At 40.5% G+C, this 25,354-nt stretch overlaps 1 protein-coding gene across 1 annotated transcript in view; it reads right to left on the minus strand.

Annotated features, from left to right (window-relative positions):
- PHEX (phosphate regulating endopeptidase X-linked) overlaps positions 1 to 25,354 on the minus strand; it is a 116,285-nt gene that overhangs the window by 18,860 nt on the left and 72,071 nt on the right. Inside the window, exons 13-15 of the mRNA XM_075521218.1 lie at positions 20,797 to 20,874; positions 19,071 to 19,174; positions 11,486 to 11,544 (exon numbers count right to left, since the gene is read on the minus strand). Coding sequence (XP_075377333.1) covers positions 11,486 to 11,544; positions 19,071 to 19,174; positions 20,797 to 20,874 — 241 coding nt within the window. The remainder of the gene's footprint in view (positions 1 to 11,485; positions 11,545 to 19,070; positions 19,175 to 20,796; positions 20,875 to 25,354) is intronic.

Here is a 25,354-nt window from a genome sequence, read left to right on the forward strand (position 1 = left end):
ACAGATCAACAGACAATATATAGGTAAAATGCAACAAGAATTCAGGAAGTGTTAGCTTAGTGAGGCTTCAGTGCAGCAAGAGACATATGAAAGTGATAAAATGTAAGCCTAATTCTATATAGTCTATAAAAATCAAAGGTAAATGAACATACTTCGGCACTTTGGTAAAGGAAAGCTGTACGCTATTAACGCTGTAGAGTCAGTCTATCTACAGGAATTACCTGGCTGCTTCTGGTAGACGAACTAGTCACCAAAAACCTGACAAAGGAGACACTAGTGAGTGATGATCTACTGATGTTGCACACAGTAACCAAAATTGTTCCTCAAATTCAAAGTCACAGGTCTATTTCTAATTCCCAGATGACATTTCAGTGCCACGATTCTGAAGGCAGTGGAGCTGAACGTGGTAACAGTTTAACAGCCCAAAGAACTGCTAAATAAAACAGACACCTATGGTCAAAGTTTTTATATGCTGGTGAAAAGTGTCATTCTTCCAGGCCCAAATGTGGAGTTTGCTGTCTCGTGTCACGAATTCCCATCTATAAAGCACGGGCATACACCTACTTTGAAGGTTACCCCACACGGACATCACGTTGTCAAGGAAGAACCAGTTTCCTCAGGTGATTTGCTTGCTTTCTCAGGAACCTCTGCTTCAGGTTATGGGTGTCTCTCCAAGAAATCACCTGGCCACTCAAATCAAAACAAAAACCACATTCACTTGATTCTAACCCTATTCAGTTTTTTGTTGATAGATAGGGTATGGATTTCTTTATATCTGAGATAAATTATCAGGCAAGATTTTTGTCCTTTCCTTACAAAGTCTTTAAAGACAATATGCTGAGCATAATTCATGTCAAATGATGTGGCGGGTGTCATGTCCTCCTGGCCTGCCCATCTGCTTTTTTCCGCTGCTCCTCTCTGGCTGCCTTGACTACCTATTTGCAATTAGCTTATAAAAAGTGTGGTTTTCAAACTTATTTTCTGAGTGTTTTTTTTCTCTTACTTCTCCAGATGCTGTTTTGTTGTTTCAAGCATGTAATCATTTGCTTTTCCAGTGCTACAAAGCACAATTGTACCAATGTCAAGGACAAAGTTTTCCTGATCTAACTCTCTTTGCCTCCCAGTGCACACAGAAGAGTATTTACTACGTACGTTTTTAAACATCTCACAGCAATGGTACACTCACGCAACTTGATGAGAATTGCTTATTAGTACACTAAATTAAGAGCTGATGTTAAGAGCTGGACATCTAGTCTGAACTACATTGCCTGGTTCCTTCCAAATATTGAACCTCAGGAAAGGTTTTTGGACATGCCAAAGAGACCATCTAATGAAGGAATCATTAGAGTCCGCTAACCCTGAATGATCCTCTCCCCCCAATAGCAGATGAGAGGAACTGTGGCCAAAATGAACAAATGAGCCCATACTGAAGATGGTATAAACCGAGGTAGCACAGTCACCCCACAGATCATGTTTAGGGATCACACAATCCTGTGTGCCTGTCACGGCACCAAGAAGCTATCAAGATCTTGTAAGGAGCTGCAATTATTTTGTCCAGGTATTGTGTAGTGAATTTGCATTTGTCTGTGTGCCAGGTAGAGGCAATATACATTATTTACAGTAAACTAGGTGCAAACCTTCACTCAGGCTTATCCATCTAAGAAATATAATCTAAGGGTGTCTTCATAGGACATTGCTGAAACACAGTCAGGTGTGAGATAAGCCATGAGATAAAGTTTTCACTGAACAAGTCATGTGAATGAACAGGAAGAAGCTCCAATCCTGAATCCATACAACAGGTTGATAATTATTTTACTCAAAGTCAGGATCCATTTTAGGTAAAACACACCTGAGCACAGAGCTTGTTGAAGGAGTGGTTTCTGCTTCTGGGCAGCTACGTGAAACACCTTTGTAGTTTGACTGCACTAAAGGAAGCTTAGGAAGTATTTTCAGGCCAAAGCAGAGTCAGAAGGCAATAGAATGTGACACACATTTAGGAAAAACTCTGGGAACTGGAATGTATTACCCACAATAGGATTTTTTTTTCTTTTTTAAGAAAAAAAATTACCTAGTTTTGAAAGTGATTCTTGGGCAGCTAGTAAAGCAAAGGTGTCCTGTTCTCCAGAGATTAATAGCACTCAGTGAGGGAGGGTGCTTGTCCACTATTGCAACACTACAAGGAACAGATTCGGATTTGGCAATGCAGGGCACCCCTCTGTATGCTATGTCTCCCTCAGGCAGGCATCAACCAGATCATCCTTGGAGGGAACAAGGATAAGAATGTCCTAGACCTAGAATCTCCTTGAAATTACAACAGGAGATAGATCCCCTGACAGTTTCTTATTTTGTGCTGTTTTGAATCCCTCAATTTAGGCAATTCCCTTGTGAAGTGTGTTTGTTGCTTGCTTGGCATATTGTACCTAAAAGAATTAATGACAAAACTCAGAGAGCTCATAGTAGGCTGTAGAAGCAATAAATACTAATGGGATTATTTATATGCCACTAGAGTTCAAGCAAGCAAAGCACTGATGTGGAGGAGTAAGTCTGCCAGACTTCAGAGAGTTTCATATCTGAAGGAATAGATACAGGCACTGGGAAGGTACTTTAAGCTAACACTTCCCCATAAATTTAGCCTGTAGTGCATCTTTTCATGCTTTCTCCCTCTACACAGTCCCAGAAGAGGGATACAGGCTGAAAGCCTCTCTCTCCCCGTACACTTTATTGCTAGTGCAGGCTCAGAGCCTACACTCAAGGCCATTATTTACCAACAACACATGGAACGAAAACTGTGTTGCCTTATTACAGACCCCACACAAACCTATCTGCCATATGTAGGACCTGGGCTTGCAGAATCTGCCTTGCCTACCTTCTTACAACCTACCTACTTCTGGAGCAATGTCACGGGACTGCAGCATCATTCTGAGATAGGCGCTGGTGTCACATGCCACGTGAGCACTGGAGGTCTGTGGACAGCTGAGTTCAAGCTGTCACAGAACAGCACTGATACCCGACATCCATGCATCTTACAGGTGGCAAGGTGGGACAGCCAGGCTAGATCATCCTCCAGATGGACTTTGTGCCACCGATCACAACACTTTAGAGCACAGCAGTTCTGATCACAGCCCTTTAAGCCCAGTAGTTTAACCAGTTTTCAGTCCACCTGACTATCTACTTGTCTAGCCCATTCTTCAGCAGTATTTGAGAATGTTATGGGAGACAATGCTGAAAGATTTGCTAAAGTCAAGATGAATCACATTCACGGCTCTCCCCTCACCCACCGAGCTAGTTGTCTCATCACAGAAGGCTGGTCAAGGAAACTGTTTCCAGGATTTACTCCACCATGTACACAGGGACTGACGTGAGGCTGACCAGCTTGTAGTTCCCTGCATCCTTCTTCCTGAAGATAGGAGTGACATTTGCTTTCTTCCAGTCCTCAGGAACATCCCCCAGTCACCACAACCCTTCAAAGATAATCAAGAGTGGCCTCACAATGATGTCAGCCAGCTCCTTCAGCACTTGTAGGTGGACCCTGTCAGAGCCCATGGACTTGCATCTGCCCAGTCTGTTTAAATATTCCCTAACCTTCTCCTCCTCCAGTGAGGGTAAGTCTCCTTGCTCCAGACTTCCCCTCTGGTCTCAAGTGCCTGGCATTCCTGAAAGCCAGTCTTGCCACGAAGGCAACGAAGGCATTGAGTACCTTGGCCTTTTCCATGTCATTTGTCTCCAGGTCCCCTGCTCCCATTCAGCAGTGGGACCACATTTTCTGTAGACTTTCTTCTGTTGCTGCTACACTTGCAGAAATGTTTCTTGTTGCCCTTCACATCCCTCACCGGATTCATCTCCTTTAGGCTTTAGCTTTCCTAACCCCTGTGTCTGGACCCTTGAACAGTGAACCTTCGCTGAACTTTCCTCTTACTCACCTTAGTGGTCTGGAACACAGGGGCATTTCAAGCAGTGGAGTACATCTGGCTTACTTCAAATATTTCACCCTGAATTTATGCTGATCTTGAAGCTCTGACAGCACTCTACCTGCACAGGACTACTTTTAACTTAATTGAAGGCTTCTAGCTTCATTTTATCCATTATATCAATTTTCAGCCTCTCTCTGCAGCAAGGTGCTATAAAGTTTCTTAGAATGTATTTCAAATTTGAAACTTTTTTTTTTTCACTTTTACAGGGGCTTTACTGCCATTAATGAATCCATTTACCAGCTAATACCTTTATGGTATTATTATACACATTTTGCAGATGTATGCCCTGAGACTCAGTGTAATATTGTTACTTCACCGAGGAGACACAAGCAATCACATTTCATCTGATAGTTCACTGAAACGATGCGGACCGATAATGGATGAAGTAAACTAAAAACACATGAGATAGCTCACCAAATTGTGAAGAAATTTGGAGTTCAAATCTAAATATGAATTCAAATTCTATAGTTCAATTGCATTAGTCAGTCACATTGCATGATATTTTTAACTGAGGAAGACAAGATCTGCTAAAGCCTTATTCCAAGTAGTGCATTTATAATTTCCAATTATTAGTTGGTTTGTTTAAAGCAACTTCTGACAGGCTAGTGAATCCAGTATGTAAATAGTGGATATGGGAGACAGCTGTGCTAAATTGTAACTGTAACTAATTGTAATTCTGCCGATTCTTGTACTGGCAATTCTCAGATGTATTTAAAAGCTGTAACTTGTTTTTCAAGTGTCATTGAATGGAGAGTTTTAAAGGTATAAGATATAAGCAGAAGACTAACTGCTGGTCAGTAAACAAAGGATATTGAATTCACATAAGGAATTAAACATGAAGACAACTAGGGTGTTGGTTAGTTATCTAAAAACAGCACGAAGGTCAGGATACATTTGTTTAAAATGGCTCCACAGACTTCTGTTTGGACAACTGAATCTCTTCCCAGTGCCTTTTGAGATCACTTTACATGTCCTGCTTGGGCTGTAGCTGCCAGTCTTGATGGGCAAGGGTCTTCTGCAAGTTCTCCCTCAGATATGCCAGACATGAGGAAACATACTGGATGCTGTAAAGCATCCCAGACAGCTTTGAGCACCTATATGTAGGTGGTTAGGATCAAACTCTCTGCCATAACATGGACCTGAATCCTATGCTTAATTTCAAGTTTTATCCTGTGGACAAAGAGGACAGAAAACATAAATTGTGTAAGGGACAGTAACTGTTCCATGTTTTGCATAAGTACAAAGCTTAACTTTCTGAGGAGTAGTGAATAAATTCATTAACAGATAAAGAGAAGCGATGGTCTTTAAGCAGAGGACTCAGCAGCCTTTGGTTCGATTCTTGACTCAGTTTCTGCTTCACCTGACAAGAGGATCTTTGCTGCTCATGAAAAAGAGAGAACGTAGCATTTCCCAACCTCAGTGGGGCAACGTGAGGAGAAACGTGTGATGGTTTGTGAGGGGCCAAGAAATACTGTATGCTCAGGGACTAGAAAACAAGTGAAAATACCTGTTTTTTACGTGAAACTTTAGTCTTTATTTTTAAAAGGAAACAATTCGCTAGATTCCTGTCCTGGTTTTGGCTGGGATAGAGTTAATTTTCTTCCTAGTAGCTAATACAGTGCTGTGTTTTGGATTTAGTATGAGAATAATGTTGATAACACACCGATGTTTCAGTTGTTACTAAGTAATGTTTACACTGGTCAAGGACTTTTCAGCTTCCCCTGCTCTGCCGGGTGCACAAGAAGCTGGGAGGGGGCACAGCCAGGACAGCTGACCCAAACTGGCCAAAGGGCTGTTCCATGCCATATGGCGTCATGCTCAGTATGAAGCTGAAGCTAAACCACAGCAATTCCCCAGAAGAAAAGAAAAGAACAAAGAACCTTTTATTTTATACTTTTATAGAGAAGAATTTTAGGAAGAAATAAAAAATGGATGTAAGGATCATACATCATCTCACTTGTGACTGTAATTAAGTAAAAGAATACTGGTCATTAGTAAATAGGGAAAATTGAAAATGAGGGCTCACTTAAGGACACTAAAGCTTACTTAATAACAGGGCTTAGAAAGTGTTCAGTCCAAATCTGTTATGTTCATTAACCTCCTGGAAACTAACAGCACACTTGAAACTACTTCATCGATAACCTTCCAATTAGTCTAGTTCTTAAGGGAAGAGAAAGTGCCCCTACGTGCAGTCCCCTTGTCCTCCCCCAGCCACAGCACCGTGTGCTGTTTGCCGGCACTTCCCTGGCTCCTGGCAAGTTAAGAGTTCTCCCTTGCAACTCACAGCATCAGCAAGCTGACAGCATCAATATCTGCATGCCGCTTTCTATAAAGATGATACTTATTGGCTAATATGAGCTCTCATCTCTGGTTTTCTCTATGAATGCTAATTCGAACATAATTTTAAAATTCTGTTTTAGATTATATCTTCTTCCTGTAACATGTAATGAAGCCGCTCTCTAAAGAGGCCTCTTGACTTTCACTGGAGAACTGCAGTACAAGCAGAAATGACTTAGAAGGAGCATGAGTATAAACTTATAGAGATAGTATCAACAGTAGTTAATTATCCAATACATCTATTCAAGCTTGCACCTCATGAGTGTGTTGCTTATATTTGCCTCAGTTCACTGTAAATCTCCCTTTCATTACTGTTCACAACCCACAAACGTTACTTTTTTTGATATACTCTAGAGGCATGTATGTTTATACTTGGAAAGAAAATTAAATACACCAAATGTCTAATGAGCATATCCCTTCTATCCTTAACATATTCAAGGGCCAATATTTTAGTGCTGTAATGAAATAAAACCTTTTCTTCAACAGAAGTATGCTAGCATACTTTGATCATCACTTGTATCTATTTTCAGCACATATTTATTGACTGCTCTAGAACTCATCAAAATAAACGGAGTCTTTGGGAAAGTGTTTTTGTGTTCCAATGATGATAATTAAAAAGATAGTATTCATGCTGCTTAGATTATAGGAAGTGTGCTTAGATACCTTTTCAGAATCTAAAGGCAATGACATGTACCTATTGTCCTTGTTAAGTACCTACAATTAGGGGAAATTGACTAGCAAATACAAAGAAAATTGAAAAATGATTCAAACTAGAATTGAAAAATTATTAACAAACATTAGAAACATGCATGGTTGTTAATCTAAGACACTCTGAATCATGGAAAAAGAGGAAATAAATAAATAGAACCCATGTATAGAGAACATCAGGAGTAAATTTGTATAATAATAAGATTAATTATAAGTACCATATTTTATAACTCTGCTCTTTGCAGCATACGTTACCTTGATACATCCACTTATTTCTCCTTTGGAGGTATTAACAGAATTGTTGGCCATTCAAGTTATCAATAGTTTAGTAATGAAAATTAAATGAAGCAATAGAAACATAAGGATGTTTGCACTAAAGTGCAGCAAATTTTGTTACAATCTACTGCATATGCAAGTTTTGCTGTATTCTCCCAAATCTAATAATTTCCTAAATCATCTAGTTTCTACTCTCTATTAATTTTCACTTTTAGTGAGGAAAGACCTTTTCTTTCAAGTAATTGAGTAGTCAGGTAGTCAAGTTAAAAACACTAACAGCTTGCCCGTATATGAAGATTGCATGGACTTGTATGGAGATTGCAGTGATTTCTTGTGTAATGCTTATGTCAGTGATACAGACTACAGAGACAGAAGAATTTGTAATCCTTCCATCAGGAGTGTGTCAGAAACCTCCCTGTGCTCTGAGCACAGAAAGCAAAAGCATATTCCTAAAGTTCAGAAGTGATCAGGACCTCCACATTCTTCTCCACTTCTGCAGGTACCTGATGACAGCTCCTTTTCAGAATCAGTTCAAGGCACTGATGTTGCTTTTTCGCTAAACTCTTTCATGAAGCCTTCAGTGACTAATCAAGTTTGGAGTTGCTGTGGTTGTATTGATAACATCACACAGTACATTTTCATTTCCAAACTGAATGGTCTTAATTTTTAGAATCGACTTTGGAACCAAGTATTTTCCAGTTAATGTAGAAGCTGCTTTCCAGAAACAATTTCTATTATGCATTTTAAAATTCTCATTTCTCAAATTCTCCTTCTTAGTAAACTCATTCACCAAGAGCAAAAATAGATGGGCCTTGAACACACTAAAATCTAGTTTGCTCACTGAAGAGCAGGGGCATTCAAGTAGATGAAGAGCCTATCTGGTTCATTCTCTTATTTCCAGCAGTGACCAGTAGTAGATGTGTAGGGAAAGAGCACCAGGCACCTATCTGTGAGGTAATTCTTCTACTCGTATATCTTTCTACCTTCCAGCAATCAGTAGCAGAGGGACCTGTCCTGGACCCAGTTTATATCTGTCTGTTCTTTTGTTCAGAACAGAGCGCCCTCTTTTTCAGATCATCTGCTAATACAGTGACCAGCACAGATCCTCGTAACATACCCCTCCAACTATTTTGAAAACAAATAGTTTGTTCCTACCTCCTTTTCTTATCAGTCATTAATTTATGAAAGGACCTTCTTTCTTACCCTATGACAACTTCCAGTCAATAGCATTGGGAAAGAATCTCATCGAAACTGTTCTAGGGAAATAAACATAGTATATCAAGCATACTTTCTTGCTTTCTGAATTTCAAAAAACTCTAATAGACTAAGAAAGCATGATATTTTTCTAAAAGAAAAAGCAAAAACCAAGTCACGTTGACTCTTCCCATTATATCATATGCTTACTCATTCTCTCTTATTCATTCATGTTGTGGTCACAACCTGTTTCCTTCATAGAGGTGCTAGAATGACTTTTTATGCAGATCCCTCTGGATTATCTTCTGAAAAAAAGGATTTTACTCCTGTCACACCTATTCTTCCTGTGCTAAGGCCACTATAAGTGATAAGCTATACATCAAAGCTGGTTGTTTGGCAGTTTCTTGTCTAAGTTCCTTTGAAATACCTGAGAGAATATTATCTGGTCCTTATAATTGTCACAGTTCATTTTAGGAATTTCTTCTAAAGCACCTTCTATTGACACTACATTTGAAACATTTCCTGGGACTTATCTCCCATAAGAAAAAGCTCCAGGATAAGAACTTCCCAAACTCTTCCAATGCAAAGATTTATCTTATTTTTATGCCTTAGAGACTCTCCTCTTTCAGTGTACTTGAAAAAAAGGTTTTATTTTTAGTTCTTATGCTCTTAGCAAGTTGGTCCTCAAAGTCTTTGTGGGCTTGCTATATACTGGGTATATATACTTTGTGGGCTTGCTATATATACTTTACATTTAACTTGCTAGAGTTCACGCTTATTTCCTATTCTCCAATGACTCTCTGTTGTAGAACTTTTTTCTGTTGTTTAACTGGGCCTTTAAAAAGGCCACAGTTTTTGCAGCATATTACCAGCCCCTACAGAACTTTCTATGGATTATTACTGGAAGCATAGCTGCAAAGCAGTAAGGTAATAACTGCTGGGCATGAGATTTGCCCAGCAGATACATCATGCAATACGAGTGTGCGTAGGCTCACAAACTTCAGTCTCCCACAGTGCAGTTCTTTCCCAGCAGCATTAATGGGAACTCAGTTGTGATGTGACAAATACTTATCAGTAACTTCAGACCCGAGCACGTTCCTCCCACGTTTTACAGGGACCTCTTCCCCTGCAAATCACACCGGCCAGCAGTGGAAGACCATTTGTACTGTGCCTTTCTGTGAATTTTCCCTCCTATTGTGCATCATTTTTAGGGCGTGATTATATTTGTACCTCTCTCTCAGGTAGGAGAGGGTTTTCTTCAGAAGGAGCCACTTAAATTCTTTTCCTCTTAGGAACAGTCCTAAAAGGACGGTGAGCAGCACTATCCAAACTTCAAGGTCAGATGCCAGCAGTACAAGAAGGTCAGCAGTTATGACAGAAAACACAATTGCCTCTACACCCATGACTGATTGGTTACGTTTGACAGCTCTCTGCTTCGTGACACTGTTAGACACAGAGAGTGTGAAATTTAGCTTCAGTGACTCCAGCCTCTCGTTACAGCTTTCTCTAATGTGCCATGGCAGAGGGGCCGAGAGAGCTGAACGCTGCTGAAACTTGAAAGGACCCGATATTAAAGAAGACATAACAGCGATGGTTCTCATTTCGCGCTGACCGGGCTTCCTCTCTGCTCACACGATACATCTGGAGAGCACTGGTGGCCGGTGCCTAGTGCAGCAGGAACAGCAGCTGTCACGCTGCACGTGTACCTCAGAGCCGTGATCAGCTCAGGGAAGTCTGCCTCAAGTGCTCCCTCAGATGATCAACAAAAATGTGGCTGCTTAATGATGGCAGCCCTCTAATTAAGGTAGAGCGGTCTAGGCCTAGAACTAATTTTAATCAAAATAACTGCCTAATTATCACACACACTTTACAAATGAGCTCGCTTAGACACAAAAGAATTTAAGTGAGTGATCTGAAGGCAAAAATTGTTTACAGAAATCGGTAGGAGCAGATACCAACAGACCCGGATTGCCAGTCCTCTGCTGTAACCTCTTCAGTGTAATACACTCATTTTGTGCCTTTCAAAAACTACTTCCCTCTGCAACCAAAAGAGATTTAGGAGAAAAAGGGGGAGTCACTCAGTGATTTTTGACACACCTGTCCTTGGGGACCGAGACCACAGAGGTTATGGCAGCCGCCTTCCAGACCCTGACAGCACAGAACAAGAAGGCTGATTTAAGTTGCAAAGCTAGTAAGAGCAAAGAGAAGTGTCAGGGTAAAGATAACACTGTTGTACACAGAAATACTGGTATATACTTTTAAAGCCAGTTAGAAATTTTCTGTGCAAAGTCCCCTTAGAGCAAATGGGAAATGAACATCCAAATCCATGCACATCTTTGAAAAACTCAGCTCTTTTACCTCATATGTTTCCAAATCAGGATTTATGCTACTGAAAAACAACCAGTAACTAAAATTAGCATAAGACAGGTTGTACTGTACAAGATAATGTCATCAACTATACAGGTAAGAATGTTAAGTTAACTGTAGATACCATTCCTTGTCCTTGAAAGTATCGAACAAATCTGCTGGACACCACTTCTCAGGTTTTCTGGTCTATATCACCGTCTCCTCTAGTCATGTTTATTGCTACATGTTTATTAATACTAGAAGACTGAGTTGCTATCACTTAAAGAGTTACTGTATATTTATGGAGGTATGTGTACACATGGTTTTGCTACAGAAAACAGAAGACATACATTAAGCTTTAATAAAAGTGATTTAAGCTAAAATTTGCAATGAACAGAGTACACACACAAGCAGTCACTGCAACTCAGCTGGCACGGGGTAACTCATTAAGCAACAGTAATTCAAATTTGTGGGACCCCTTGCTTTTCCAGAACTATCCTCTCACTTTAGATGTCTCACAGCTGAATCACCAGGTCTGAGGTTTTGATTTTCAGTCACAAACACAAAAACTGTACAGATATTATCTGAAGCTTGACACATACATTTCCCAAACAGGCACTTTATAAGGAGGCTCAGAAGTCAGATATACTCACTGATCTGGTTGGTAGATGCACTATAAAAAGCATTTACAGTAGTTGGGCTTGTAAACCACCTGTAGTAAGAGCAAAAGAAATTGGCTGTCAGTACACTTACACATCTTTATGAATAGAATGAGCAAAGATAAAAAGTGAACTCAGTGGAAGGAAGCAAAAATGTGAAAGACCTAAGATACATTAAAGTTAAGTTTTTCTCCATTTCAACACATGCTACCTACACCTTCTAGAACATTGAAATCTATTGTTTAATGGCTTTATTTCAAGTGCATACAGTCAATAAACGTTCAACAGGAGCAATTGTTAAGCTTGCTATTACCTAATCTGTTTTATTTCTAAGTGACCGTTGTGCTTGTGAGGTCTGCCATGCTGATGAACTGAAGTTCACCCAACAGAGGCTACAACACTGACAGCAGCTGTGAAAACTCTCTTAGCTGTCTTTCAACGATGTGTGGAGAAACTCCCTGTTGAAATTAGAGGAGAGCATTTTGAAATGAGTGAAGTGGCTTCAGACACTTTGCTGAACAACTACTTGAACAATTAGGATGATGCCAGCAACATGGGCAGGTGCTTTCTGGGAATCTAAATTCAAAATAAACAGCTTCACTTTCTGTACCCTACGCAGTGAACACGGCTATCAGTGTGCTCATAGACAAAGGGACCTCTTACAAGGCAAAACAAATTTTAAAAGGATTATTAGTGTTTCTTCTCATAGTTAGATTTCTCATACATACTGGAGGGAAACCTAGATTTGAATAGCAAATAGAATTTACAGATTTCCTTAGCCTAAGCTCATCAATATTGACAGTGGTTTCACACATATGAGTGGAAAATCTCAACTGGTTTCAGCAAGAGCCAAATCCCCTCAGATGAAACTCTGAGTTCAGTGAGTCCAAGATTTCACTTTATGATTTCATAAGGAAGAACTGAGATAAAAGAAAAGTAATAAACATGATGAGAATTAGTGGTTAATTCATAATAAATTCGAAGCAACTCTAGTAAATGTCCAAACAGGAACATCCTGATGTCTTTAGCAATGCATTACTTGGAAGTTTTGTAAAGCCAAATGAATTCAATGCAATTGCTTTGGAAATTTTCTTTCAAAGAGAAGAGATGGGAGCTGCAAAACAAAGAGTAAGACAAAGGAAGATCTATCAGAACATGGAAAATGTGTGATGTCAGTGACAGTCACGTACACGATCTGTGCTTTAAAATAGCACCGTCAAATGAATGAGTTATCTGCAGATCCTGACTTTTTCTGGCAACTGATGTCCCCACGTAAACCATGCAACAAAGGGGAGAGTTTTAGAATGGCAGCATTCTGTCTTTTATCAATAAATTTATCTGCTTCTCTCATCTTCAAAGCTGAGCAGCTTATTTTACAATGCAGCAACTAGAAAAACTAACCAATGAAAGCAAAGGGTGATGTCGTGTAAATATCTTAACCGTCCATCGCATTATAGGCTCTAATTGCCACAGATAACTCTCCCTGTTTTGTTTACTAGGAGATTCTGAAGGGGAGCAGCAGGGGGAAGTTGTTTTCTGGTGTGCTTTCTGTTTCCTCTGTAATACAGAGATTAAATGTTAGAGGTAATGTAGTAAGATAATGGAAAATTGAAGAAAGAATGCTTATGGTGAGGGGATAAAGAAAAAATTAGGGGGCTTAATTAACTACATTTCAATTTCATGTTTGTTCACAGCAGCAATCAGCTGAACTGTTTTGAAGAATTCAAGCCAGCCACTTGTGTGGTGGGATCTGCTCTCCAGGCTTAGCAGTAGCTCTGGAGGACTCTGTCCCTTTTTTGACAAGGAGAGAACCCATCTGAAAGGGACCCATCTGAAACACTCAACACTTTAAATTAGGTTTTACTGTAAGTTTGAACAAAGACACATAGCGCTGTGACTTCCACCTCACCCTGTTGGCTTGTCCTACTTACCATGGCCTTTCTGTTCTCTCGAACAGCAACTTTTAAGCATGAAAAAGGCTTCTGGGACAAGAAATCCTCCCTTTTTGCAAATCCTTCTTAGAGCAAGTATCTTACAGGGCCTCTCATTACCAGTCACAGGATCAAGGGCCTGAGACAGGTAAGATACTTCAAAACAGACTAATGTGCTTTGCTCTTCTCCCCATCCTCTTTGCTGCTGCAGCCCCAGGGGCTCACCGCAGCTAGTTCAAGATAGGAACCACCACAAGCAGCGGTTAAAGAGCTCTTCGCTGATAAGCGACACCTCTCTAACAGTACAAGTCTGCACCCGTTTTTAGTGGGTGAGGAGCCAACCAGTGATGCACGTACTTGTCACCACAGGAGCACCTCACTCTGCCCGAGAGCAACAGCAGATGCTGTTGCCATTTGGTCCGCAGCTACTGAGGGAGGACATCACACCACTGCTGGCCATGCTTTCATACCTATGAACTCATAGACTCGTAGCTCGTAGACTAGCTGCTAAGACTCATCGCAACATCCCCATCCTGAGACTGCTTCTTTCTTCACGATCTACCACCGCAATAACAGAGCCCATCCTGTTTCCTGAGCTTAGTATGAGCCAAAGACCGATAGCAGCCTCGATTTTCTCACTGCAAAACTGAACTAAGTTCTTTCCAAGTTGCTCTTTCATAACGAGGCCTTAAGAATGACCCTGTATGAAGTTTGTTATGTTTTTAAGCAGCTAGGAAGATGAGACTTAGCAGCTGTACTGAGGAGTCAGGAAGAATAAGAGTTCTCTAGTGACAAAGCAGAGTATACTGCTGAATTTCATATTTGACATTTAGACACTCGGCAAGGAGCATATTTGCACTCCAGCATTTTGTTGTACCATTCTGAGCCACTCTCAAAAAGATTTAGGAAGCATTTTGCACAAAAGAGCAGAAATAACCAAGACTGTTTCCATTCAGACTAGCAGAACAACTTCACCTCTCATCTGTCATCCTCTTTCAGTGAGCTCCTTGAAATGACTGAACCTCCAGTGAGAGACCTTAACTAATAACGCATCAAATTACTATATGAAGGTCTGTAATATATAGCTGTCGCTGTTAAATTTTAACATGAAGCAAATTTAGAAATAGTTCTCTCAGGCCTGTTTGAAGTCAGGTTGCCTGGGGATTTGCTCTAGGTCTGGTTGCAATTTCAGTACATTTGATCTATTAGCAGAAGGATAGAGAAAAAAGACAGGTGTAACAAACTAAGCTCTTATTAATTACAAACAACAACAAAAAAATCTAGAATACACTGTTTCCATTTGCTATTAGCATGTGAAAAAGGGACAGCTTTGAATGATGTCCTGTAACGCTACCTATCAGCTACTGCAGCAGTCAAAACCTAATGCTGCAGACTTGACACTTGTAAGTTTGAGATTTCTCTTGTAGAAATAAAATCTGAAACCTGCACTGAGATAGCGAGTGGGGCAGATACTCTTTTAGGTTTGTGTTTCTTTAGGCTACAATTTTTTCTGCAATATCTTCCTTTCTGAGTTAAGAGTATAGTGTGCTACATTGCCAGGGGTGGCAAAGAGGGGTGACTGGGAACATTTACAATAAAGGGAAAAGCTTATTAATTTATTTAATTCTCTGTAAAGCTGCAAACTGAATTTGCAATTTGTTCTCTCAACTTTTTGAGTTCGAAGAAATCACTCAGGTGGAGGAGAATTTGGTGTTCAATGTCCCAAGTAAGAATTTTTTTAAAAAAATCATGTAAGTAAAGAAAATGAACTTGTGAATGTGTAATGCACTTAAGCTGGTTAGAAGTGAAAGGCTGTACAAAGTTGCTAATGAAGCTGGAGTCTAGAAAATCTCTTCCCAAGAAAGGACTAGAAAGAAAAAATTCTAAAGGGAAGGCAATCTTCAAGGCGACTTTCAAAAGTGTATTTTCTCTTCTCATTGTTAGCCTGTTTTATACATTTTCCCATGTAGAAACAGAGGATTAGCCTCACAGGCCAGGCTGCCATCTGTCTCCCCTGGGGCTGGGCAAGAAACTGGGATGGTAAGGCTGGGCCCAGCCTCCAGTGCCACATCACTGTGTAAAATGAGGTTCAAAGACCAGGAAAAGGCTCCAGGAGGCTCGTTTCCAGTCTTTCTTCTCCAGGGCAGGTCCACCCACAGGGTTTCTGAGCTCTCCAGCAGCATTTCTCCAACAGACAACAGCCTGCCCAGTGTCTTTCATGGCTGCTTTTCCCTTTTTGCAGAAGGAGCTTTAGCACTGTCCTTAATGGCATCCAACCCAGCACCCCTCAGAGCTGCCCTCCCCTGCAGTGAACCAAGAGCCAGGGCTTACAAACAATAGTGTGTGGTCAAGAAACTGGAATAGGTCCTGGAGGAGACCCAGGAATCTTCTCATAGTACACTTTCTCTGTGTCCTCTTATAGGGCTACTAGATGCCTACAGCTCCAGCACTGAAAGTTGAGTGGAAAGTGAAGAAAGATTTAGCCAGGTCTGAAAATCTTAGAGGAGATGTCCTGACTTCAAAGGAGAAAGATTAATAATAATGAAGTGGTATGCCCAAGAAGTCCTCTGATCCCTTGCTATCTGCAAGTATGATATCAGTGTTAAGAGGGATAGATTCAATCACTGTTAAAAAGGTATGGGTGTGTCTTTATACATACATATACTTATACACACATGTGTATGTATATTTGTATGTATGAATGTACACTCCATAGATGGATAAGCAAACACCACTAAAAACACCCTGATTCGCCTTTATCTCTCACTTCCACATGGCCATCGCTTCCCCACACCCTGCCATTCACCTCTCTGCTCTAGTCGTGTCTCACCTGGATTATTATAACTGTCTTCATGCCTGGTCCCCCTCCTCCCACACTCCCCCCTTCCAGCCTTGCCTCCTCCATTCAGCCCTCTCAATCCAACCTGTGCTGTTTTGTCCATCATATTCTTCAGCTCCTGCCACAAATCCCTTTCATACATCTCTCTCCTGATACCTGAGCACTTTTTCTCTTGTTTGATAAAGCCAGCTGTGAAGACGACAGCCATCTCCCCAGCCAGCTGCTAGGATCACAGCTGGCACCCAAAGCGGGTGCAGAGGACAGCAAGCTGCACCTCCCACAGCTGCGGTGCCCGGGGGGGGCCTGGCCCCGGGACCAGCAGAGCAGGTGGCTCCAGCGCCCTGATGCCTTGTCGCAGCTTCTTGGTACCAGTTGGGCCAGGTACGTCCCCCCACCCATGCCCTGAGCAATGCCTCACCTGACTTCCTCCATGCTCCTTTTTCCTGTAAGGCAGATAACTGCTAGGGAGGGAGGGAGCAGAACAGAGGACAAAGAATTATGATAATTACTCCTGCTTTGGGGATTGTTTTTCCTCTTTTTAGATCACAAAACTGTTGAATTTCCACTTTGACATCCACATTCCCCCTTGCTTTATCAAACTCCTTTGTCTTGTACCTCCCAGCTCCTCTGTGTCCCCCCTGATGGTGTTTCCCTGGTGCTTTGAGTGAACCATCATTTTGATTTTCCATTTAGTTGACTATGCTGAGGAAAGTGAGTCCAGTTTGAAATAATATTGCTGAGAAATCTGGACTGTCTGCTAAATTAATATAGTGTTTTTGGGGATTAATATTACTTTACTAGGTGGTAACTTACTTCCTTAAACACTCATTTTCTCATTTATCTTTATCAGTCCACAACTTGGACCATCTTATAACATCTATCTCTAAATATAAATATTATGCTAAAAGCTACTGAACTAGGGAAAAGAAGAAATGAAGCAAACAGAAACAAAACCCAAGGGTAATTCTCTATTAACACAGTTCCAAGCTTCAGTGTAGACCAAGTTCTATGAAATATAAAAGCCTAAAAAATCAAAACCAGAAAAATAAAAGAAAGAAAGAAAGAAAAAAGAGAAGTAAAAGTATCAGAAAGCAGTAGAGTTCGATAGTTAAAATGTGGCAAGTGCTGATATTTTTAAGGCCAGATTTGACTTGCCTCAGGCTGGTGGATGGGAGTTATTGGTTTATTATAATACATTTTTAAAAAATTACTGGAGGTGCCAATGACTCTCTGTGCCTTGGTACCCCGCAGCAGACACAGCAAAAGTGGACAGCGTGACACCATTTTCAGATCCTTTTTCTATCGCCGAGCAGGTGCAAAGGCAGAATAATCTCCCAGCAGGAAGAATTACGACTGAGGGCTCAAGTGGAGGTTACCCCCAGCCCCACAGAAGGCAGAGCATATAGCTGTGCTGACAAAAGAAAGAGACTGCAAATCAAACTGGGATCCCCCAGGCCAGAATTTGCCCCGCGGGATGACAAGAAAAGCAAGACAAAGGTGATGAGGGGGCTGCTGTTAAGTAGTCCTTGAAATAAGATGGTAAAGACAAGCATGACAAAGTGTTCAATCTTGTAGTGAGCAATCAGGTAAAACCTTCATTTTTTTAAGCATACCCATGTGACAGTTCTCAGATTACAGCCCTTGAGGTGTACAGTCAGGGATTACCTGCCAATTAATTTCCTTACAGGGGAGATTTCCCATTGTGCCAAGAATCTAAGCGGTCTGCGTTAGTGCTGCCCAATGCTGTTCATGAGGAGGAGGTTGCTGATCACCATTGCTATAGAGAGGTAAGTGTTATTTCACTGCTCTCATGGAAACTGTTGGTCCAAAGAGACTATACTGTCATGGTCTAGCCCTGGCATCCAGCGCTGCAGGAAAGCCCGGAAAATCATCCCCCGGCATTAACAATTGCAATGTCAGAGAAAGGTGACAAGAAGGTAAAATTCACAATTAAAATTAAGCTATAAACAACCACTCGAAAATATGGGGCCAAATTACAACATTCTAACCAGGAACAGCCTGTGCCTGTCCTGCTGACATCCTCTACCTGCCTCACGGGCAACAGAGAGCCACCCCCGAAACCAGGTATTGTTCAGTTTGAGTAGGAATTTCTGGAGCCCTAAGGAAATACCACCTCAGGAGCTAAGCAGCAGCACTGATTTCAAAGTCTCTGTGTAGAAGGAGTCATTTTTAAGTAGCATGATTAGACTAATTAAGTTCTGTTTGGGTTTTAATTTGCATTTTAAGGATTTGATTACCCACCAGTAAGAAAAGAGACTGATTCTCTCATGTATTTTATGACAGTATGTGACACAATCTGCACTTTCATGTTTACAAATAAATAAAAATAACATATGTAAATTAAATTATGTTTTATTCCATATCGTTGCCATCAACAGCAGGTAACTAACAATGCTGATTGCTATTACTAATAATAGCATTATCTCGTACTAACGGTTCCAATCTTAGAAAAATTATTTCATAAATCCCTGCTGTACCATTCCAAATTCTAACTGTGACCAAGAGACATAATCCATTTTTAATTGAGATTCAATTATCCCTTTTTTCATTAAATTAAGTTTAAGTTGCAAGCATATGACTACTCTGCATGAGAACAGGGATACCTAGAACTTACCAGAAAAAATATCCACAGGAGTTTCTGAATAACTAAGGGCTTTGCCCATAGGCTTTTTCTATCATAATATGTTGCTTTGTATATAATTCTATTAAAACATAAATTGTATAAATTAAATAATATAAATTAAAATATTGTTAGAAGACTATGTAAATTTGCCTTTTGTCTACTCACTCTGTTTTTGGAACTTCTTTTCTAAGCCAGTAGAAATCAGATTGGGCTGCATATTTGCGAGTTTGCAACACATTGCCAAAATAGTCACTTTCTGTAAACTTCAGCTGTATAGATAAAGCACAGACATTTTTAAAGCATGTCCAAGGTAACAAAAGCTGACATAAAACAATCAGAACTTTTATTTTAAACAAGTAATCACCTAAGTTTTTAGCCATTATCAAAGCAAGTACAATTTTCACACTTGGTAGGAAGAATACATATTTAGTGAGCTTAGTTAAAAAACAGTGGCTGAACGGATCTACACAAGGGACTGGAACATCGGAAAAGCTCTTTCCTGCGCAGAGAGCAGCTGAGGAAATCAGAAGTACCCAACAATGAATTGCAGACTGCATGTTTCTAATGCTATTATCCAGGCAGCCTCTTTTCCATAAGGAAGTAGGTCTACTTTTACTTTTAAAAGTGCATTTTAAAACCACTTTCAAAAATGTAACAAAGACCTTTTTTTCAGTTTGTTTTGTATTTTATTACAAATACTTCGTACTCTGTGTCCTCTGAGGGTTCTGCCACTGCTTTCTTACTGTTTCTCGCATTAAATGCTTACATAGGGCTCCATGCTTCCATAAGCCTCCAAATCTAATAGCAACCCCACACACACACACACAACTAACCATGCAAGAAAAAGGGATGTTAATATTTTATGAATCCAGCTGATATCCCTGTCACCAGTTTCAAGCAATCCTATGACCTGTGAGAAAGCTATACTTCAGATTTAAATTATGGTTTTGCAACCATGATTAACAAGTGTTTTTCACTAGGCATTACTGCTTATCTGGGCAAATAATTCCATATGTTGAGTGGTAATTTGGTCACATCCTCCATCTCATTACACTGCCTTCACAGCACCATCTCACCCTACCCTTTCTAGAAACGAGGACTAGGCTTGTAGAGTTGGTTCTTCCAAATTTTCTCAATAAATTATGCCTCTTATTAGTGTTCTTTCATGTTCTCTGGCAAAGATGACTATCACTCTTGTATTTTTCCAGTTCAGGATTACATTTGTGATTCTACTTTGCCTGTGACTTTCAGTAATACAATTCATCACATGCATGCCACAGTTAGCCCTCTGGAAAATGGTAAAATATATCATCTGTCTTCCTGCTTTAGTTAGGCTGCACAGATACTGGGTCAGGAAGGAGTCCCCCCACAGTATCCTTGTCCAGCAGCCAGCACGGTAGGCATATATATTGGTTAGGACTTCTAGGCATGATCGCAACCAACAAGCATAAATAAATTCATAGCCTGGAGAGGTGGGGAAAGCCTATATAGAGCACCATAAATTGTGATGTTCTGAGGAAAAATGCATTAGTATTTTTGAAGACCATTACTTTGAGGAGAATTTTTTTGTTTTGTTTTGTTTTTATAACTAAACGCAAAATTTATGCCAGCATATGTTTAACCTTTAAAATGCTTAATAGCAGGAAGGTTCTTTGTACCCAGGCACATTTTACTCCCAGCAGGCCTCGTGGTCATCTCACTTAGACACACTGGCATTGATAATTTAGACATGAGAGCTAGCATACTTAATTCAATGTCTAAAAATAACCAGGCAAGCAGAACTCCAGATGCATGCCAAACAAAAGAAGAGCTTTGATTTTAGACAGCAATGAAACGGAGCAAAAAATGGCTGCAATATGTAAAAGAAGAAAGCTGCAAGTCTGACACTTACTGTTTTGATGTCTTCATTAATATATGTGTCATTCATTATAAACTGAGGGTAACCCACTTTTGCCATAACTGCCTTTGCCTTTGAAAAAGAAAAAAAGAAAAAAAAAAGTGTTGGCAGATATAACCATTTCTCAGCATATGGCTTTTTTTTCCCCTTCTATTTCCACTTTGTATTATTATGCCTCCCTGAAGGCATCCTAATTTAACTTTAAACCAACTTGCCTACAAGATAAACTTGGTGCCACAGATGAGCTTCACATCACAACGTGGAAGGTCCAGGTTCTGTTGTCAGATTATCACAGTGGGTCTGTTGTCGCCTGCAGAGCTTTTGCAGACTTACAGCAACGTTTGAGTGCAAAATCTTAACAGCTGGTTTTCCCTGTCGTTTTTTGTGTTAATCAGGTGGTCAAATGCCTGTTTTTACAACGTTTTCCAAAAGACGACAGGAAACGGCCCATTTTGCTATGGTGCAGTAGCTGGTACACATCCAACTGTTAAAATAGATTTGATACACAGATATGGATGGACCTGGGTCCCAGCAAGTGCAGACTGGCATACTTCCACTGAGGGTCACTTCCATTTACACCTGAGGATGGGTGCACGCTTTTCTGAAGGACACTGTACTTTCCTAAAACCACGTGGCTAATCTTTGTTTCATTCTCCCCTTTCATCCCTCTACTTTGCAGTCTTTGCCCTTTCCCTAACGACAGTAAAGGTGTTAAAATAAGACACTTCACTTTTGTTAACTTTTTTCCTCTTTCAGTCATTACTTGGTCCTAGTGTTTATGCACAATCTGTGTAAACACTCTGATGTGAAGCGATAGCAGCTGTAGATAAGTATTCCCACTTTGTAAATCATGGCGTAAGTATATAAACAGTCTTAGTAATGTCCTCACAAAAACACCAGCAGGCCACCCAGCTACCCAGAATCTCTGTGGAAACAACGTGTTTCCGGAAGAAAAGCAGGATACAAAAGGATAAGGTGACATACCAAGAAATGAAATATGACAAGTCCATAGAATAAAGTAAAGCCATGATGGACTAGGGTAGCACAAAGCTTTCACTTTGTATGTTTTCCGGATGCTGAATGTAATTTTTCCTTAAGTCTGGAATTCCCCCTGCCCCACAAAAAAACGCTCTTCCGGAAATTTGTTCTTCAAACTCAGATGTCTAAACCCAAATTAATATTGCAAGATAGGAAAAGCAATAAATGGATTGGCCTTTAACCACCTGCAGTCATACCAACCAGGCATTCTGCTCTCTGCGAGCAGAGCCTGGACCTCTCTGGGGGTCCACTGACTTCTACTTCCTTCTTGCTGCACGGGGTGGCTGTTCAGGGGAAGATTCCCCTTCCTCCACAATGAAATCCTTGCCCCCTTCTTCCCCTCCACAGTATCTTAATACAACAGGGCCTCCTATGACAGCAAGAATTAGAAACGTCTGTTCCATGACTATAAGAAGGAAGCTGATGGAGGACTGCCTCCATTTAACCAAAATTATTTTGTCTCCTCTTTTATTTTTCAAGAAGAAAGGCCTCTTTGCTTCTTCAAACTCCTTCAATTTCTCAATCTCATTTCCAACCCAATGTCATAATCCTCCATTTGTGACATCACAATTAATTGTGGTTGAGATAATTAAGATGTCACAAACAGAAGATTACAACTTCAGGTAGGAAATTAGCAGCAGGAGCAGATGAACTTTTAAGCAAGAAAGATCCCATTGTCATGCAAATATCCCTAGTGATAAAAAAAAACAATGGAAGACAAATGCTGAACAGGAAATATGAAATGAGCCAAAGTAACTCTCAACAGAATGTTTTCTCATTTTTCCAGAAGGTAGAGCAGCCTTTCAAGATATTTTAAATGCCTGGGGAGATAAAAAGCAGGGGGTGGAGGGAGCACAATTCATCTGCAAGTTTGTATATCATCAAAAATATCTATTTTTTTTCCTGGTGGTGTTGTCAGGTCCAGCTGACTGAACTTTGCAAGGAACTGGAAAATTTCCATTTTCCATTTCAAATGTTTCAATCCTAGTTGTTATATTAGTCTTGAGAAAGCAAAGTATAGAACTCATCAGTTTTAGTTTTTACTAAGTCAGTTGCTTAAACAAGTTCAGTGAATCTCAAATGTTCTGCATGTGTTCCAGAGTACCCACCTGAATCACTTACAGTGGCCTCTGTGTTGAAGCTACTTAAATGAGCCCCTTAGCATTTTGATTAAACAGATTAAATTTAAAAACTAACTTATATGATGAAGAGTAAACCCTTTAAAAACAATATATAGTGCAACTTGCAAAAAATCAACAGTGGCTTTTAAAGAAAAAGTAAGGATTAACTGTGTCAGTACACTGTCATTTCACCAATTATTTAACCAGTACAATGTCAATCAAAAATTGTTGATCATGTTTTGTCATATAAAAGAACAGTTTGGGCTTTGAGCTGTATTATATCCTTTAAAAACACTCAATTTCTAGACTGCCTTCCAAATAAAAGCAAATAAATTCATGCCTCACTGGCTGTAAACGCAGAGGACTATGAAGCCAGCCTAGGTCTGGCAGCACATCTTTGCCAAAAAAAGCAGAGATGGACCCTGCCCTCAAACCCATGGTGCTAGTTGTCTGGTTGTGACCACAATATGTCTATCTGCACCGCATGCCATTTTGGAGTCTTTGTGGAATATAAAATCCCAGAATCATAGAATGGTTTGGGTTGGAAGGGACCTTTAAAGGTCATCTAGTCCAACCCCCCTGCAATGAGCAGGGACATCTTCAACTGGATCAGGTTGCTCAGAGCCCCGTCCAACCTGACCTTGAATGTTTCCAGGGATGGGGCATCTACCACCTCTCTGGGCAGCCTGTTCCCGTGTTTCACCACCCTCATTGAAACGCATATCTGCCACATCCATCTCGGTCTCTTCTTCCACAGCAGCCCACTGAGAGCAGCAGGTTGGAACTGCCAGGTTTTGGCCCTTTTAGACCCCATTCCTTAACCAAACATCTCCAAGGGTGAAGATGATTCCTCCAGGTTCCTGAGTAGCAGGTCTGACATAGGTTGACCTAAATATCATATATAATCTTATAATGTCATAGATAACCATGTAATTAATATTTAACATTAATTTTATATTTTAGTGACACTTAAATCCTTTAGTCTTGTCATGGCCCTGCTGCATTAGAAAAGGAAGATGGGAAGAGTTCTCCCAATCAGACTTCCTCAGGAGAGCTGGGCTCACTTATCAGGTCACACATACTCTTGCTTTGTGTTTTTGACAATTGATGTTGTGAGCTTAAGATTTCCATGTACAAGGAAAAAATGGTCAGGTACTACTGAGATATTTTGTTATAAAGCCTATATAAACCCTAGTAAATAACAGAGTTTGTCTCAAAGAGTTTTTTGAAAGTAAACTCAAAAGGTAATGCTGCTCCTAGTACTTTGATGTTTTATCAATAGCTAAAGCTGTGTCCTATTTTGTAAGATATATATATATATATAAGAGAAAAATGTTATTTTATTGCATTTGTTACTTAGAAGGTTTTGCCACAATATGTGTATTTTAGAAGTCTGCACAAGACACACAGACAGCTATTTACTCTGTAATGGCTAAACTCTAAGGTAGACCTTACTAGCACTGTGTAGACCTTACTACCACTGTCATTCCAAGGCCTTCTTAAATGTTCCACCAGTCATGTAGGATAACAGATTCAGAAAAGTACACACTTGGTTACTATACCACCAAGTTAATTTGTTATTAGAAAACATACATACATGCTTAAACACCATCACAAAGCTTCTGGACCATCTGAAATAATGAATTAATAACAACCTTTAGGAGCCTTTTTGAGAACATCTAGAGCAAGAGCTGATAGAGAGCAAACTGGTACAAGGTTGTCATGTGCAATCCACATCTTGCTATACAGCTTCACCCAGAAAAGAAATGTGTCTCAAATTGGTCCTAATGGTGCATATGATGTGGCCAAAAATTTAGAGGTGTGCCATGCTCCTCTGAGATCCTACTGAGCTAGTGGACCAGGGCCACCTTATCGTGTAACACCGTGTAGCACATACTGGTGTGGGAGGAACAGAGGAATAAGCCTGCTTGATCTGAAGGACAAAGTGCATCTCTCTTTTTGAAGGGCCGCCTCCAACATCCTGACTCCAGCCTGGGATGAGGTCCAGACCCATACAGCTCATGCAGGCACTTAGGGCAGGAAGCGTGGGTGGCAGGCCAGAAGGCTGTGGCACACCAGTAAGTCCCCTGATGCCAACAGTGAAAGACATGTGGCACCTGGTGGAGGGGACTGTTTCCTATAGCCAAAGCAAAACCTGTTAGAGGACACAGGAACTCCTCTGAAGTCCTTGGGAATCCCTCCAACTGGGATTCCTCCCCAGGGCCTTTGCATCAGGTCCAAGCCTGTTCAGCTGAGCCCAGCTGTCCTGGTTTTGGCTGGGATAGAGCTAATTTTCATCCTAGTAGCTGGTATAGCACTGTGTTTTGGATTTAGGATGAGAAGACTGTTGATAACACACTGACGTTTTAGTTGTTGCTGAGCGGTGCTTACAC

The sequence above is a fragment of the Mycteria americana genome, chromosome 1 (genome assembly GCF_035582795.1).
Source record: "Mycteria americana isolate JAX WOST 10 ecotype Jacksonville Zoo and Gardens chromosome 1, USCA_MyAme_1.0, whole genome shotgun sequence".
Classification (NCBI taxonomy): domain Eukaryota; kingdom Metazoa; phylum Chordata; class Aves; order Ciconiiformes; family Ciconiidae; genus Mycteria; species Mycteria americana.